We start from the raw sequence: 15944 nt of genomic DNA, 5'->3' as shown, positions 1-15944 counted from the left end.
TTGGGAGAAAAAGTACACCAGCAGAATGTTTTAGAAGGTTCAAGCAATACTCTCTTCGATTGAAAGCGTTGGATCGTCCAGCAAGTTCCAGCACAGTAGTCAGAAACCACTCAGCAGTGGCTTGCAAGCAATATTCCTGGTTTCACAGCTGCAGATGATTGGCCGACTGCAGGTGCAGACTTGAATCTATTGAACTACGATTTATGGTCAGAGTTGGAGAAGAGAGAGCCTCTAGAATACCGCAAAGAAATTTGGTGTGTATAAAAAATTCTCTGGTTCGAGCATCGTCAATACCAATACGTAAAAATTTTCAAGTCACTAACTAACTCTACGAGTTTTAAATTGACGCCGCTGGTGCTTTGCTTTAGCCCATAGAATATAATCTTCCAAATTCCATATTAGTTAAGCTTCGAGAAGAGTCACTTTATAAAACTCTAACGACTTTTAATTAATACAATTGATCACTATGAAATAGGGAACCTGCACTTAAAACTCAGTTAACTTGCTTTTTCCTATGGTTCGACCCCGTGGAAGCAAGGAAATAGCATCTTATCGTTAGCACCTGCTCGCGTGGTACTAACCAGAAGTAGGCGTCAAATTAACGAACGGATTTCCAAGTTCAAGTAAGGAACCAATTTACTAAGGGGATCCACCACAATTCTTCCTTTTTTCACTGGAGGGCTGGAGATATCATTAAAGAACAGTTGCAAGAGCTGTTCAAGGCTGAGGGAAAACTTTTTCAGGTTAAAAAAATTCCACTTTCAGTTCTGGTTTAGGTTGGTATTCTTAACGGTAAGGTTTTCATAACGGCCTTCCTATGAGTCCGCTAAAAAAGTTGATCTGCAACTCCGGCGATCTTCCAAGTGTTCGATATCATTGGCATATTTATTTTAAAATAGACCTTGTTCACTGCAGTACCCTGTTGTTGTAGTGGCTACTGAGTTAACAGTCCTTGGCCGCATAAAAACTAAGCTGAATTCCGATTCGGTGAAAAGATTTTTTTTCCAGCGACCGTTTTCTTGGCATCTCTGGCGATCCGATCTGGAGAATAAAGTGGTTTCCAAGGCCTTCCAACTTCTCGATAACATTTTTAATAAAATAATCTTGAATAATGATTGTTCTTGGCCTCATAAAAATTCGGGTGAATTGGGATTATGTAAACCCGGCTGCTGAGAAAACGACGTCTATTTCCGATATACATACGTCCGCAAAATTTCTTTCCTGCGACCGTTTTCCCGAGAGAAGTCCTTGGTCGTTTAAAAAACTCCGACTATACGAGTATAAACTTGACTTTCGAGTAAACGACGGTAACAGTCGCTAAATTGCTTTCGAGTGACCGTTTTCTTATGATCAGTAGCAATTCGAACTGGAGCATATCTGGTCTCAAAGGTCTTCACTCTTACCTAGGGTAAGAATCCAACTAAATAAAAGAAAGGATTGTAATGTTTAAAGGTCTTTATTAAGTTTAAATATAAATTAGTCGATTTAATATAATACAGTCTCTTAAGTTAACGTATTTAAATATGTATGTATGTATTTTTTTAATAAATGTATGTATGTATAGTATAACATAATAAGTAAATATACGATAAAAAATCTAAATAACGGTAACGCGAATTGAATTAAAGGTATACGATTACACAAAATAAGGCCACCGAGTGGTTGTTGTAATTGTAGTAGTCGTGGTATCTAGCTTACCGCGCATTATGTATTGGAAATACGCTAAATTATGCTTACAATTAGTTAGACAAATACATAAATTTGATTTCAAGAGCACTTTTGTTTGGAAGTCCACAGTGAGGATTTTGCTTTACACAAATGTTTTTGTTTTTTTCTTTTTTTTCGCAATAATGATCAACAATTGAATATTGTGTAGGCAATTTTTAATTTTTAAAATTTTTAAATTATTAAATTTTGTATTTTTCATTTTATTTTTTTGATTTTTAATTTTTAAATTATTAAATTTTTTTATTTTAATTTTTAAATATAAAATTTTTAATTTTTAATTATTTTTTTTTTAATTTTAATTTTTAATTTAATAAATTTTTATTTTTAAATTTTTATATATTAATTTTTAAAATTTTTAAACATAAAATATTAAATTTTGCTTTATTTAAATATTAACATTTTTGTTATTTTTTAAATTTTCTTCGATTATTTTCTAATTTTGTTTTAAATATATATATTTTTTAATATTTTGTATATAAATTTTTTTATATATATTTTTTTTTAAATAATTTTACTGCTCACTTGGCATTCAAACACAATACTGAGGTTTTAAACCTTACAACTATATAACTATAAATATTTGTTTAATTATTTTTTATGTTTTTTTTTGCATAACATTATAAATATGTATGTATATGTCTATTGAAGTACGCTGTGTTTGAACTGAGCACATAAACAGGTTGTCTGAGCTAACTAGTTACATTATATCAAACATATATTTTAATTTTATTTAAAGTTAAATAGTTTTTAATTTATTTATTTACCCTAAATCTACGCCAAAATTTCCAAAAATTGACACCCGTTAGCTAAATATTGTTTTTCCTTACTTTTCAGGCCAGGGTTGCATTTTTTAAGCAGCTTTTCTGCTTATTAGCAGGCGCAAGGATAGGACACGCTAGCTTCAACTCGCTCAAATCGAACGAATGCATGAAATTAAGAGCAAGTGTAATATTTTTAAAGCGCTTTATGCCTTCCAAGCCGCTTTAGTGAGCAATATTTCATAATTAGTACGCTTAAACACTTAATTCTTGACTCTAACTATACTTAATGGGCGGATAAAGACTTCATAGTAACGGTTTTACTTCTTTCATACATCACTTACGTGCCAAGTCAACATTAACTATAAATAAAATGTAAAAAGAAACGAAGGCTAACTAACTTTCAACGACTAAATTAAACGCTCCTCTGGCGGTGGCTTCAGCACATTATCCATTTCTAGACGCGGATTACAGTATTCTTGCGCGCTGGGGCTGTAGGTGCCGCGCGTCGCACGCTTATTGCGCGCCATAACCAAGAATGTGCCCAACAGCGCCGCGCCAATAAGCAACAACACCACCAACACGGGTATAACAATGATGGCGATATCGGCAGTGGAGGGGCCCTCATCTTTGGCGGCCATCTGTGTGTATGTGGAAAAATGTTAACTATTAAAAACACATTAATTTTAAATCTCACACTCACCACCAGCGTGCAGTCCTTGCCCTCATAGCCGGCCTTGCAGGTGCACGTATAGTCCGCTTCATCGCCGCATGCCTCCAGGCAGCTGCCACCATTCATGCACGGTGAACCCTCACCAATCTTGCACGGATCGGTAAAGTTGCAATACACACCGCAGAAGGAGTCCTGACAGATGCATTTAAATGAACCCGGTAAATTGATGCAGCGTCCCAAACCGCCACAGTACTCAATGCCCGATGCACACTCATCGATATCGATGTCGCAATTGTTGCCCTCAAAGCCGGTGCCGGTGCAGTTGCACTGATAAGCGCCGATGAGATCGTGGCACATGCCATTATTGAGACATGGATTGGGTTCGCACTCATTGATATCCTTTTCGCATAGGTGACCCATATAACCCAAACTGCACTGACACAGTGGTGTCTGTAAAGTAAAGTTTAATAAATTCGTATATATACTTGTACATATGTATATCAAAAGTGGCATATAATTGACTTACGTAGGCATCGGCGAATATGCAGAGACCACCGTTTTGACACGGCGTCGTTTCGCAGAAAGGCACATCGCAGTAGGGTCCCTCGAAATCAGGCAAGCAGTTGCACGTGAAATTGTTGTTGGTATTAGCATCTGTGTTTAGAAAAAAAATAGCCATCAATTTATTAGGTGATAACACTTGTTTTAAGAAATCTTAAATTTGTCGGTGTTTTTTGAAATGTGGCAACCCTTCTCCTAAAAATTTTTAACACTGAGTTTTTTTACAATAATTTTCGACAGGCCACCTTAACGCCAACCACTTGGAACAAACGTTATAATGTTGTCATAGTTCATATTTTTCCAAAAGGTGGCAACCCTACTTTAAAATATAATTAAAATAATGAGTTCTCGAAACTTTTGGAAGGCTTTTATACGATTTTGCTTGTATTTTCGTACATAAGTGATAACTCTAATACAAGAAATTTCCAATAATAAGATTTCCGGAACCTCCTTTGTCCACCCTGTCTTAATTAATACATATGTATTATTAGACTAAACTCATGTGAAATAAAAACTTTCTCTTCCTACACGAGCTTTCCCAACTGTGCGTGCTCTAACGTTTTAATATTTTGTTTTCTCGGGAAAGGAGAACCAACAGAGTCTTCAAGACTTTCTTCTTAAATCAAAACTTGTAAGACCTTTTTATCCTGCTGCCTTAACAGATATCTAGTGTTCGCTAAACTAACAGTTGTTTTTGGATATGAAATAAATTTTCACTTACTAAATCCATCCTCGCAAGTCGAACCGTTGCGGCAGGGCAAATTATCGCAGGTGACCTGCTTCAAGAAATCACACTGCACACCCGCATATTCCTCCGCACAATCGCAATGGAAGGCGGCAATTAGGTCTGTGCAATTGCCACCATTATGACAGGGCTGTGAGGCGCACTCATCAATGTTATGCTCACACAAGCGACCGTCGTAGCCCGGCAAGCAACGGCACTGGAAGTCGGCCACTTTGTCAATGCAAGTGGAATTATTTTCACAAGTCGCATTCAGGCATTCATTTATATCGGTGCCGCAGTCCTCCCCCTCATAACCAGGCAGACACGTGCAGGCATACTGCTCGGACGGTGAGCTACAGTAACCACCATTCTTGCAGTCCGTATTAAAGCACAGCACACAACCCTCATCCGGTTTGGTCGAATTGAGACGGAATTGTGAGTGAGGTTGCACCGAAACGTTCTCAGTGCGTGGATACATCTCGGCGTTCGAGAAGTAAGGCAACAGGAGATCGCCAACGCGTGCCTCACCCAAGCAACCCTTGAATTGAGAGCCCTGCTGTGCTGAACTGCTGCCACGCGCTTGCCGACTATCAGTGGGCATGCCACCGAGATAGACCTGAGTGTCGCTGGAGAGTAGTTCTTGGAAAGCCTGTTGATCGATGTCTGCAGAGAAAGCTGGCGACGGATCGACCATGCTCTCCCAGCCCTTCCAACCGCCCTCGAGTTTGCCGCTTTGCGCGCGTAGATAAATACGGTTCCACCTGTTGAATAGAAGAAGAAAACATTAAAAATAATTTTCAATTTATTTCCTAAAGACATACCCGGGTTCGTTTGTCATCTCCATAAGGCTGGGATCGGATGTATCTTTGGTAAAGCGCTTGGTATCGCCAAACGCCTCTTGATTTAACTTCCAAGTAACCGTCACCTGTCCTTGATTCACGCCGATTTCAAAGAAGCTCTCACCATTTTCTATGAAAAATAATGTGCCACCAGCCCGTGTTCTGTAGGCAATCTCTATAACCGGTTGCACCAACATTTTCGGTTCATCCGGCATTTGCTCTACGAAGTAAGTGAACGCCAAAGGATTCTTTTCATTGCCCTTAAATGTGATGTTCGTCAGGCACTCATAGCCATCGTCGAGATTCTGACATTTACTGTTACCCGGACACTGGACCAGTTGACAGAACTCGATCTCTTGACAATTCTTGCCCTTATAACCATTCGGGCAGGTACATACATAGTCATTCCAAGTATTCCGACAATCGGCATTGTGCTTGCAGGGATTCTTACGACACAAGTCATCGGTTACTTCACCTTTCAGTACCGATGTACGATCGATAGTAACCACACCAAACGAGGGCGGCAAGATCAAGTCATCTTCATTCAAGGGATACAGTTCAACAATCATCGTATGTGAGCCATTGCTTACTTTCACATCCTGTATGATACCTTTGAAGTAGTCCTTCTCATCGACCTCATTATTTACGACATTCTCTTCGGGCGCCACTGACGCTGGATCTGTACCTGTGGTTGTTGGCGCTTGTGTTTGCTCGCCAACTGGTGGTCCGCCGAGGTAGAGCACCTGCGCATCGAGTAAACCCGTGGAGGAGAGTGTTTTACGGAAGTACTCAGTGCCATTGAGTTTGACCTGTACGAGCGTCTGATTACGCACCACTTCAATGAGATGATTGTAGCCGTTATCAAGCTTATTGCCGCCGACAGTGTATGCCTCGGGTGTGCCGTTAAATTGCATTTTTACCAGCAATTCGCCGCCATGCAGTTCGGCGGCTACATATGATTCGCCAGTGTCAGCTTTAAAAAAGAGATTTTTGGTTTTAAAACGCTCTCAAAGTTAAGAGAGTTGAAGAGTGGAAATTTTATTAACAGGTTTAAAGATTTGTTGGGTAAAGAAAGAAATTATAAAAGGATCTAAGGTAATCTAGGGTAAGAATACTTAGTGATATGTATAGTATATATTAAGGTTATGTGAATGATTGGATTGGATCAATAAGTTTCAGTACTTTGTTGGTTATAAAGTCTTATTATGAATTCAGGGTGACCCACGAAATTCCCGAAACTCACGAGATCTTTTGATTTTTTTTGCAGGGAACCAAACAAAGACAAGTCTTGAAGAGTTTCGCTTTCTATAGTAACCTATAATAAGTGGTAGGTAGCTAAATCCTTTTAAAGTTGTCTCGAGATAGTAAAGAAGTTGAAAGGAAAGTCTGATACCGCCGAATAGGAACAAATGTGATGAATTGGCTATGTTCTGTTTTCAATTTAACTTTCGAGTACCTTGGCTCGACAAGTTCCGATCAGAGTAGTTGCTCTGTTAAAATCATTATTTAAGTTTTGGCTTTTAATTCATGTCCAGCCATAACCACTCCGACTGCAAGCGGTCCCAAAAGCAATGTTTTAGCTCACCCCTCTTAACATCAAGAAAAAGAGAATATAAATCGCAGGTAGTTATCTCCCAGAATGCTGGATATAGCAAAGTTATGAAGACGTTGACCCACATGATCCAAGAGTTAGATACACTACCTGAATGAGCCTGATATTACAACTTTATTTACAGCTTTCGGTGTTTGACCTCAACGGGCAAACCCTGAATAAGATGTTGCAAATCATAATTTCAGCGTTTTAGGATCTCTTCGAACATACAGTTCCATCTATTTCATCAGGCCGAGTACTGTGACCATCGGAAAAAGGGTAAACGAACTTTTTCAGTCTCAAGTTCGCCAGGTGGAACACGCATTCGCCGGTGTTGTTGATAGTAGTTTTCGGGACTTGCGCGTATATACAATTTAAATTTTGACCTCAACAGACAAATAACTTAACCTGAAGCTCTAATCAAGTTGAGTTTAAATAGCTGTAGCTCTTATTGATCCAACTCCCACCATTTGTGTATTTAGAAACAATTAATAGGCGTAAATACTTACTTGCTCCCTTTGGTGTGATCTTCTTGGGATCGCTACCCAAATAGAAGACCTGACCAGTGGGCTCGCGTGTGCGAATAAACATGGAGATATCAAGTATGGAACGTATGGCACGACGAGCCGAGTCGTTCGTCTCCACAACAACAGCAGAATGTGTGGTATTCTCGTGGCCAAATGTGGCGGCAGTTATGTCTGTGGAAACACAAATAAAAAAAGTTATGAAAAAATTGGAAACTTCTTAAACAAAATTCAGTTTAACCCACTGTATTCGCAGGTGTGTCCGAAGTGCGGCCGCTGACATGTGCACGAGAATGTATGCCACAAATCCGTGCATGCGCCATTCGAATGACACGGATTCGGTATGCATTGCTCGCTGCGCGGACAACCGGCCTGTATATTTGTCAAATTCGTATCTATTTCGTTGCCTTGCTCCTCGGGGAAGATCCACTTGCCGTTAACGACAATATCCTGCATGCAACCGACAAAGCTCGACGGACGATGCGGCAGATGGCGTAGATATGATTTCAAATTCGGTATTGTGCCGCCCAAATACGTGAGCGGAAATGACGGTTGACTGCCATTTGCGGTCTCGTACGAACCCACGGGAAAGATGGCTTGCTCATCGTTCGCTGAAAGTACCAGGTGCGAAGTATTTATAGCCACGAATACTTTATGCCAATTGCTATCGTTCAATTTAGAGCCGATAAAGACGCCCTCCCATTTATTAAGCAGCGAAGAGTGTAAATTCAGGCGACCATTAATCAGTTCCAATATATAGCTAACGGGTTCATTGTGTCCGATCGATGTGCCAAAAGCTAGTACACCGTTGGGTAATGTGGTTTTAAATTGTAAATTTATATCATAACCCTCCTCACGTTGCGTCTTCACCGTTATTAAACTACTCACAACCATTGAAATCGTTGTTGTCTTCTCACAAATATCTCCTTGGAAACCATGTTGGCACGTGCAGTTGAAAAGATGCTCGGTTTCGTTGACTAGATATGGCTTGCAGTTGCCACCATTTTGACATGGTGCGCTCAAGCAACCTATCAATGGCACCGAACAATTCTTACCGCCGTAATTAGCATCACAATCGCAAGTATAGTCGTTGATCTCATCGATACAGGTGCCGTGTGCGCCACAGGGTTGATACCTTCGGATGTGAAAGAAAGGTAAATGAGAAATTCACATAAGAGTTTTCTAGCAAATTATTTATGGTATTGCTGATCCTTGACCTTAAGATCATCCAGCAGCGCATCAAAATCGAGAGTATGCAAACCATCAGATTTAAGGAAGATAACAACGAAGTTCGAGATTAGATTTGTAAAGATTAGTTGATACCATCACTTCGGATTTAAGATCCGGTTTAACAGAGTTACAGAGAAAAAATATTGTTATAGATAGAAAATATTTTATTTAAAATATAAGATGAATGAGTTACGAGCTCGAGCCCATCGGTTTCGCAAACAAACGGAACCGTGGCTTCAATAAACGAATCACAGTATTACGAGCTCGAGCCCTTCGGTCTCGATAGAAACCGCAAACGAAGGGATTGAATTGAGTATAGATATACGAGAAGTCCTGAGGCGAACTGGGTTTATGTGAGGATCTCACTATCTCTTATGGGATAGATGTCTAGAACGTGTTTTATTTATGAAGGAAACCTACATACTCCTAACGAACATTATGAACTCTTGAACTATGTTATGTGAAGCGCTGAGATATGGGCGGTCTTAAGCGAAATCTGTGCATCTCTCAATCTCGTAAATTCAAGCTGTGTTTAAGCCGCTATGGTCAAATTTTTCACCTCACAAAGCTCATAGGGATCTCACCGAATTTTTCGATTCGCTTACAATAATTTCCAAAAGCGTTTGAAGAAAAGATTTATTGAAAGTAGTATGTAGAGAACTGAGATGTCATATGTTTCTAATTTGGAGTTATCTTTTGTGCATAAAGACTGATTGGCGAGTATCAACTTGCCTGGTGAAATATACCAAGGTTACTCCAACAAAATTTTTAAGCTTGACAAACATTTGCCTATTCTTCACTTCAGCACTTACCGGTCGCACTCATCGATATTGGTCTCGCAATGTCGGTCTTCGAAGCCCGGGTCACAATCGCAGGTATACGTGCCGATCTGGAAATATTTAAAATTTGAAGAGCTTTGCTTTCCATAAAACTATTCTTAGAACTTACACCATCGTTACAGGTGCCATGTTTGCCACACGGATTCGTTTCACACTCATTAATATTGGTCTCGCAATTCTTGCCCATAATACCTGGTACACAAACGCATTCATATCTGAAAATGGTAAAATCAAATAAATATACACTCCTTTCGCCTCTCACATCTCTCCATCCAAACTTACCCGCTCGCGTTCTGATAGGAGAATTGGTGCCTGAAGAACTCTGGCAAATCCGTTGTTTGACTTTGCGCATATAGTGTCATATTCGAACGTTCCAAACAATTACCGTTATACAAGCACGGATTACTTTCGCACTCATTAATATCGATTTCACAATTCTTGCCCGTATAGCCCGGATAACATTTGCAACGGTAATCATTTACATCGTCTATGCAAGCAGCGCCATTTTGACAGGGTTGCGATTCGCATTCATCGATATTTAACTCACAGAGTTGGCCCTCATAACCCGTGTTAGCACAATCGCAACGAAAGCCGCCCAATTCGTCTATGCAATGGCCGCCGTGTTGACAAGGCATCGAGATACAGTCATCTATGTCATTCTCACAGAAGCGGCCCGTCATGCCAGGTATGCAGGAGCAGGTGAAATTGTTGATCATGTCGTTGCAAGTCGAGCCCTTCGTGCAGGGATTGCTGTCGCATTCGTTGATATCGATTTCGCAATTTATGCCGGTGTAGCCGGGCTGGCAAACGCATTCGTAGGCGTTGATCTAGTGAGAGTTCACAAATTTGGGGTAATTAACGGAAGTTTTGAATAAATTAGAGTACTACTTATTGGGGATTTTTACTTAAGTGTACGAAATTCTAGGGAGCAGTGATATGAAGGAAGTACATACAAACATATACAGGTCCAGGATATTGGGTTTAATGAGCTATTACAAGATACTAGACACTCTTCTAACTAAAGTTTGTCTTATAACTAGTAAGAGGTTTGACAATTAAGTAATGAGACTGATTTTATTGCCGCGCTTCTGGTAAACCTGTGACCTTGAAATTCCCTTTCTCTTTTTTCGGCATCCCTCCCCTCTCCAATTGATATATGTACCATCGCTCTAGCTTGTTTAGTTCGCCTGCTGCGTCAAGTTGAGTAGACGTGTGTTTGTAGTGCTCGTCACGAAAATGGAAAAACGAAATCAAGAGCAAAGCTCGCATGAGCAAGTCGAAGGTGAAAGCGATGATTATTGTCTTTTTTGATAGCCGTGGAATCGTCCACAAAGAATTCCTTCCATCGGGGAAAACTGCGAATCAAGTCTATTATTGCCAAGTATTCGAAAGATTGCGAAAACGAGTCAACAGGGTGTGCCCAGATTGCCGTGTTGCAACAGCCGCCTTATTCGCCCGACATGTCACCCTGTGACTTTTTTTGTTTCCTAAAACAAAAACGGTGGTCAAAGGAACCCATTTTGAGTCGATTACGGACATCCAGGCGGCCGTGACGAGGGTACTCGCGGACATCCCAGTCGAAGCGTTCCAGAAATGTTACGAAGCATGGAAAATGCGCTGGAATCGCTGTATAGCTGCCCAAGGGGACTACTTTGAAGGGGATGGCAGAGTTGTAGAATACGGTTTTTATGGAATCAGTCTCATTACTTAATTGTCATACCTCGTATATGTCAACTTGTCCCCTTGTCCCCGCTTGGCGTCTATCGCTATAGCCAAATAATAAAAAAAAAATTTTAGAAGTGGTGATCCATTTCGAGGTTCCCTATTTTTTCAAAGAAAAAACACAGAAACTTCAAATTTAAGGGATATGTTTTTTATCATTCGAAAGAACATCCTTTGACATTTGCTACAGATTATCTCTTTCAAATTTTGGCCGCGTCTACGTCTCAAATGGTTCATCCATTGAGTCCAATTTTCGATGACTCGTTCGAACATTTCGACTGGTAACTGGCGAATGTCATACGTGATGTTTTGCCCCAAGGCCTGAATCGAAGACGGATTGTCCGATCATATAAAGTATGATCCCGCACGATCGTGGTAGCCAATCGACCAGCCCAAAACGTTAAATTATCTGCTCACCGAAGTGTTAAATAAATCCCATGATTGATACTATGTGTGGGAAGTGGCGTCTTGTTGAAACCAAATTTTGTTGAGATTACGAGCCATCATTTTTGGAGAAATGTGGACCGATGACTCCACCTTCCCACAAACCACATCGCAACGTTGTTTCTTCTGTCATTCTTTTTGCCAGCTATTTTCAAAGATATTTTTGAGAGGACCCTAGTTTACAGTATTCTCGAAGGAATTGAGTAGTAGATCATTGGTCTGCTAAAAAAGGGTGGTTCGTTTTGATCAAATTGTGACATATGAATATTTAGCAAATACAGATCTACTGTCATTTGTACAGCCTGATCTTTTCTTGTGAAAATTTGAATGACCTAAATTAGATCAATTTTGTAGAGAAATTGAAAACTTGGTAATTAAAATCGTAGATTTCTTTAGTACAGGTAGAGAGAAAACAGGGACCCGGAAAGGATATGCGATACGAGCCCACCGGTGCATCAATTGAAATAAAACTGCAAAGTATTGCTGCAAAGTTAGGAGAACACCGAACCCGTAGAAAACTCTTCCCGATATACTCGTCACTATCTTGCAGAAATTTGGTCGATGTTTGACCGAAGTTTAACGAGATCATATTATTTGCAAATTGACATTTGTCAAGATGGACCGCCGTAGCTCACTTTGTAGAAATCACCATAAGGCGAATAGTAGCCTCAATTCTTAACCAATATTATGTGCTTATAATATTGGTACTCTATATCTGAAAAAGCTTGTTTAAAGACGTGGTTGTCAGCTGGGGATATTTTGGCACGCGTTTAACTAAGTTTCCCCGAAACAGCTTACAAAAAACCAATGGTCATTAAAATATCTACGAAGCATTGGATAAGGGGCTTCTCCTAACGCACTATTTAATGAGAAGAACAGCTAAGGGGAAGAGATTGTACACCAAAATAACTATAATGTTTACAACTACATGAGAATATACATTTCATCGATTCAAATTACAGGAATGAGCTATACCAGCAACCCACAGTTGCTACAAACTTCAAATCTCAACTGGACTCACTTGTCTCAAAATCCGATGTTTTCCATATTTAAAAAAGAACAGCTAAGAATGCTTTAGAAACGCACGGCACAATACGAAACATAGAACACACACTTACCTTATTGTTGCAGGTCGCGCCATTCTGACACGGATGACTCAAGCACTCGTCCACATCCGAGTCACAGTGTTTACCCGTAAAACCGGGCGTACAATAGCACTTGTACGAGCCCTCTTCATTCTTACAAATGCCATTGCCACAAATATTCGGATCCAAGGCGCACTCATCCACATCCTTCGTACACGTACGACCCGTCCAGCCAGACGTACAGCTGCACGTGTACTCGCCATTCGACAGATCCGTACAGACGCCACCATTGCGACACGGCTGTGCCGAGCAAGCCGTGCAAATCTTATTCTCCGGGCAAACGCACTTATTCAACTGGCATACCATTGGCTCTTGGCAATTGAGCGCCGTACAAGGTTCGGCTTTCTCGCAGCGATCGCCCGAAAAGCCACCGGCACAATAACAATGTGTGCCATTCATTGAACAGGTGCCACCATTCAAACACTTGCCGCCATTGATGCAATTGACTGCGGCGCTGATGGGACTGTTGCCGACGGCGCCGCCGCTGCCGGTCAATGGCACATTCGTCGGACCATCTGTGACGGGCAGTTCGCAGTTGTAACCTACAGTTGTGGGAGAAAAATCGCAATTAGTCAAGCACGTTCGGTGTGTGTGTGTGTGGCGGGAGTGTACACATATTTTACTAATTTTTTTTCATATTCTCTTTTGTTTTTTAGGGTTAATGCTAACCAAGAGCAATTGTTGTTGTTAACACTAGCAAACCAAACGCCAAATTAACTAGATTTACGCTCGTTAAGTTATTCGGCAGTGGGGACTTAAATACATTCAAGTGGGCGGGGTGGGGTTGGTTAAAAAATAATTATACAAAAATTGCGAGCAGCACTACATGCATACATACAGCTAATCATATTTATAACATTCGTGTGTGTGTGTTTGTAATTATAAATTAAGCTACAAGAACAACAAGTCTACCAACATTACAACTACAATTATAAACGGTAAATAAAACAGTGTTTGAGGTTAAGTATTTGTAGTGACTTTGTACAGGATTGTTTGTTGTTGCTGTTGTTGTTTTTGTGTTTTTTTTCTATTGTACATTCTTTGGATATTGTATTTGCATGTAGTATATACATAGTATGTAGTATTGTAATTGTTGTAATGTTCCAAACCTGTGTATCCACTAGCACATAAACAAGTAAAATTTGAAGCACTGCCACTACAAGTGCCACCGTTCAAGCAATTATCGGGGGGGCATGCTTTCAATTGAGCCAAATGTGATAATAGCGGATTATGTGTGGTTTTTGTTGTTGCTGTTGTTGTTGTTGTTGTTGCCGTGTTTGTTGCAATATTTCTAGCTGTTGTCATTGTTGCGGTTGTTGTTGTGGTTGTTGGTGCTGTTAAGTTCGCTGTCAGTTGTCCTGCAGTAGCAGTTGTTGTTGTTGTTGTAGCTGCTGCTGTTGCCGCGGCGGCTGTTGTTTTTGCTGCATTAGCAACCACCAAATTGGCTGGTGGTGGCGCTGCGGTTGTTGTACTTGTTGTTGTGGTCGTCGTTGTTGTTGTTGTTGGTGGTGGTGGCGGTGTTGTCGGTATTGGTAAACAATGGCCAATTGGGCCTAAATTAAGATATTAGTGCCAATTGAAAGGAGATAGTACAAAGTACATGCACCACAATTAGTTTCTATAGAAATTCGTATGTATGTATTTATGTTTGCATGTATGGTGTGTGGAGTGTATGGTTTGTTGTTGTTTTTCTTCATGTGCGTGTATGACAATGTGTGTTTGTGTGTGATAAGCTTGCAAAGTTTCTTGGAGTAAACATGCGTGGAATCTGACAAAATCGTTCGCTTGGCTAACGGTAACTAAATGAGAGTTGTCTGATTTGGGTGCTCTCTTGTATAAAACAGGTGTCTCAAGAGCGTTAATCTGCAATCGTTATTATTTGTTTATTTTTTTTTTTATTTTTTGGGCCTTCACTGAAAGTTTCTTATAAGTGATTTGGTTCAAGTAGGCGCGGTACATAAGAGCGGGTTGTTTTAGAGGCAGCCAAAAAAATGGAAAAATCGCGTATGCGAAAAGTGTTCTATGGATCATTCTAAACGACTTTGCCCAAAAAACTATAGGTCTAAGACCGGTTTTGAGTCAGCGTTTTGGTGCTGATCCTAATTGAAGCTCGGTCATTTATACTGATCATGGCACTTCCGATAAGTATCGAGAGATAGATCTCCCTAGAGTTGCGCGCTGGGTTTGGGACCCGCCACATAAAAACCCCCAATAATGAAAATAAAATAACAGCCTCGGATATCCCCGCAAAACTAATATGGCTGTGTAAACTCACGTTGAGCAATACCAAAAGCTCCGTCAGGATGGTGAAGGACCTCTCCGAGTCGTTCGATACCAAACGAGGTTTCAGACAAGACGACTTCCCATGGTGTGACTTCTTCAATCTACTCCTGGAGAAAATCATTCAAGCTGCAGAGCTTAATCGAGCAGGTACAATCTTCTATAAGAGTGTACAACTGCTGGCGTACGCCGATGATATTGATATCATTGACCTCAACACCGGCGCCGTTAGTCCTGCTATCTTCAGAATGGATAAGGCAGCGAAGCAAATGGGTCTAGTAGTAAACGAGGGGAAGACTAAATATCTCCTGCCATCAAACAGTCTTCGCATTAGCGACTAGGCTCCCACGTCACTGTTGACAGTCATAATTTCGAAGACGTAGATGATTTCGTGTATCCTGGAATCAGTATTAACATCAACAATTATATCAGCCTCGAAATCCAACGTAGAATAATTCTTGCCAACAGATGCTATGTATTTCGGACTGAGTAGGCCATTGAGAAGTAAAGCCCGCTCTCTGCGAACAAAGACCAAATTCTATAAGTCACTCATTTTTCCCGTCTAGCTATGTGGGGCAGACGCATGGACGATGATGACTTGACGTTACGAGTTTTCGAGAAAAAGGTTCTGTGGAAGATTTATGGTCATTTGCGCTTTGGCAACGGCGAATATGGCGTTAAATGGAATGAAGATCTGTCCGCATTCAGGACAACGTCAGGCAACTGTCCGTTCCTCTAATTTCATTTTCTTTAAGAAAGTAAGCCTTAAAGGCAGGATTTCTCATTTTACAATTAATTAGCGTTGCCAACTAAGCGATTTGTTAGTCCCCATGTTCCTTGTTATACTCCATTTACATATATATACATAGAACCACCAAGATTATGG

The 15944-nt window shown here is 40.4% G+C and overlaps 1 protein-coding gene across 8 annotated transcripts in view; it reads right to left on the bottom strand.

Moving 5' to 3' along the window:
• Nucleotides 1-1437: 1437 nt before the first annotated feature.
• Nucleotides 1438-15944, bottom strand: part of LOC126751367 (protein crumbs) — a 58126-nt gene continuing 43619 nt past the window's right edge. For 3 of the 8 annotated variants that reach the window (XM_050461575.1, XM_050461572.1, XM_050461573.1), the window contains exons 6-18: nt 13888-14331; nt 12752-13320; nt 12655-12696; nt 9750-10294; nt 9577-9682; nt 9441-9517; nt 7644-8533; nt 7384-7572; nt 5266-6256; nt 4442-5205; nt 3686-3813; nt 3190-3609; nt 1438-3127 (exon numbers count right to left, since the gene is read on the bottom strand). In XM_050461575.1, coding sequence (XP_050317532.1) covers nt 2897-3127; nt 3190-3609; nt 3686-3813; nt 4442-5205; nt 5266-6256; nt 7384-7572; nt 7644-8533; nt 9441-9517; nt 9577-9682; nt 9750-10294; nt 12655-12696; nt 12752-13320; nt 13888-14331 — 5396 coding nt within the window. In that variant the 3' untranslated portion in view covers nt 1438-2896. The remainder of the gene's footprint in view (nt 3128-3189; nt 3610-3685; nt 3814-4441; nt 5206-5265; nt 6257-7383; nt 7573-7643; nt 8534-9440; nt 9518-9576; nt 9683-9749; nt 10295-12654; nt 12697-12751; nt 13321-13887; nt 14332-15944) is intronic. The other 5 variants (XM_050461577.1, XM_050461578.1, XM_050461579.1 and 2 more) reach the window with 3 other exon arrangements.

The sequence above is a fragment of the Bactrocera neohumeralis genome, chromosome 2 (genome assembly GCF_024586455.1).
Source record: "Bactrocera neohumeralis isolate Rockhampton chromosome 2, APGP_CSIRO_Bneo_wtdbg2-racon-allhic-juicebox.fasta_v2, whole genome shotgun sequence".
NCBI lineage: Eukaryota > Metazoa > Arthropoda > Insecta > Diptera > Tephritidae > Bactrocera > Bactrocera neohumeralis.
This window is presented reverse-complemented; position numbering and strand designations above follow the sequence as displayed.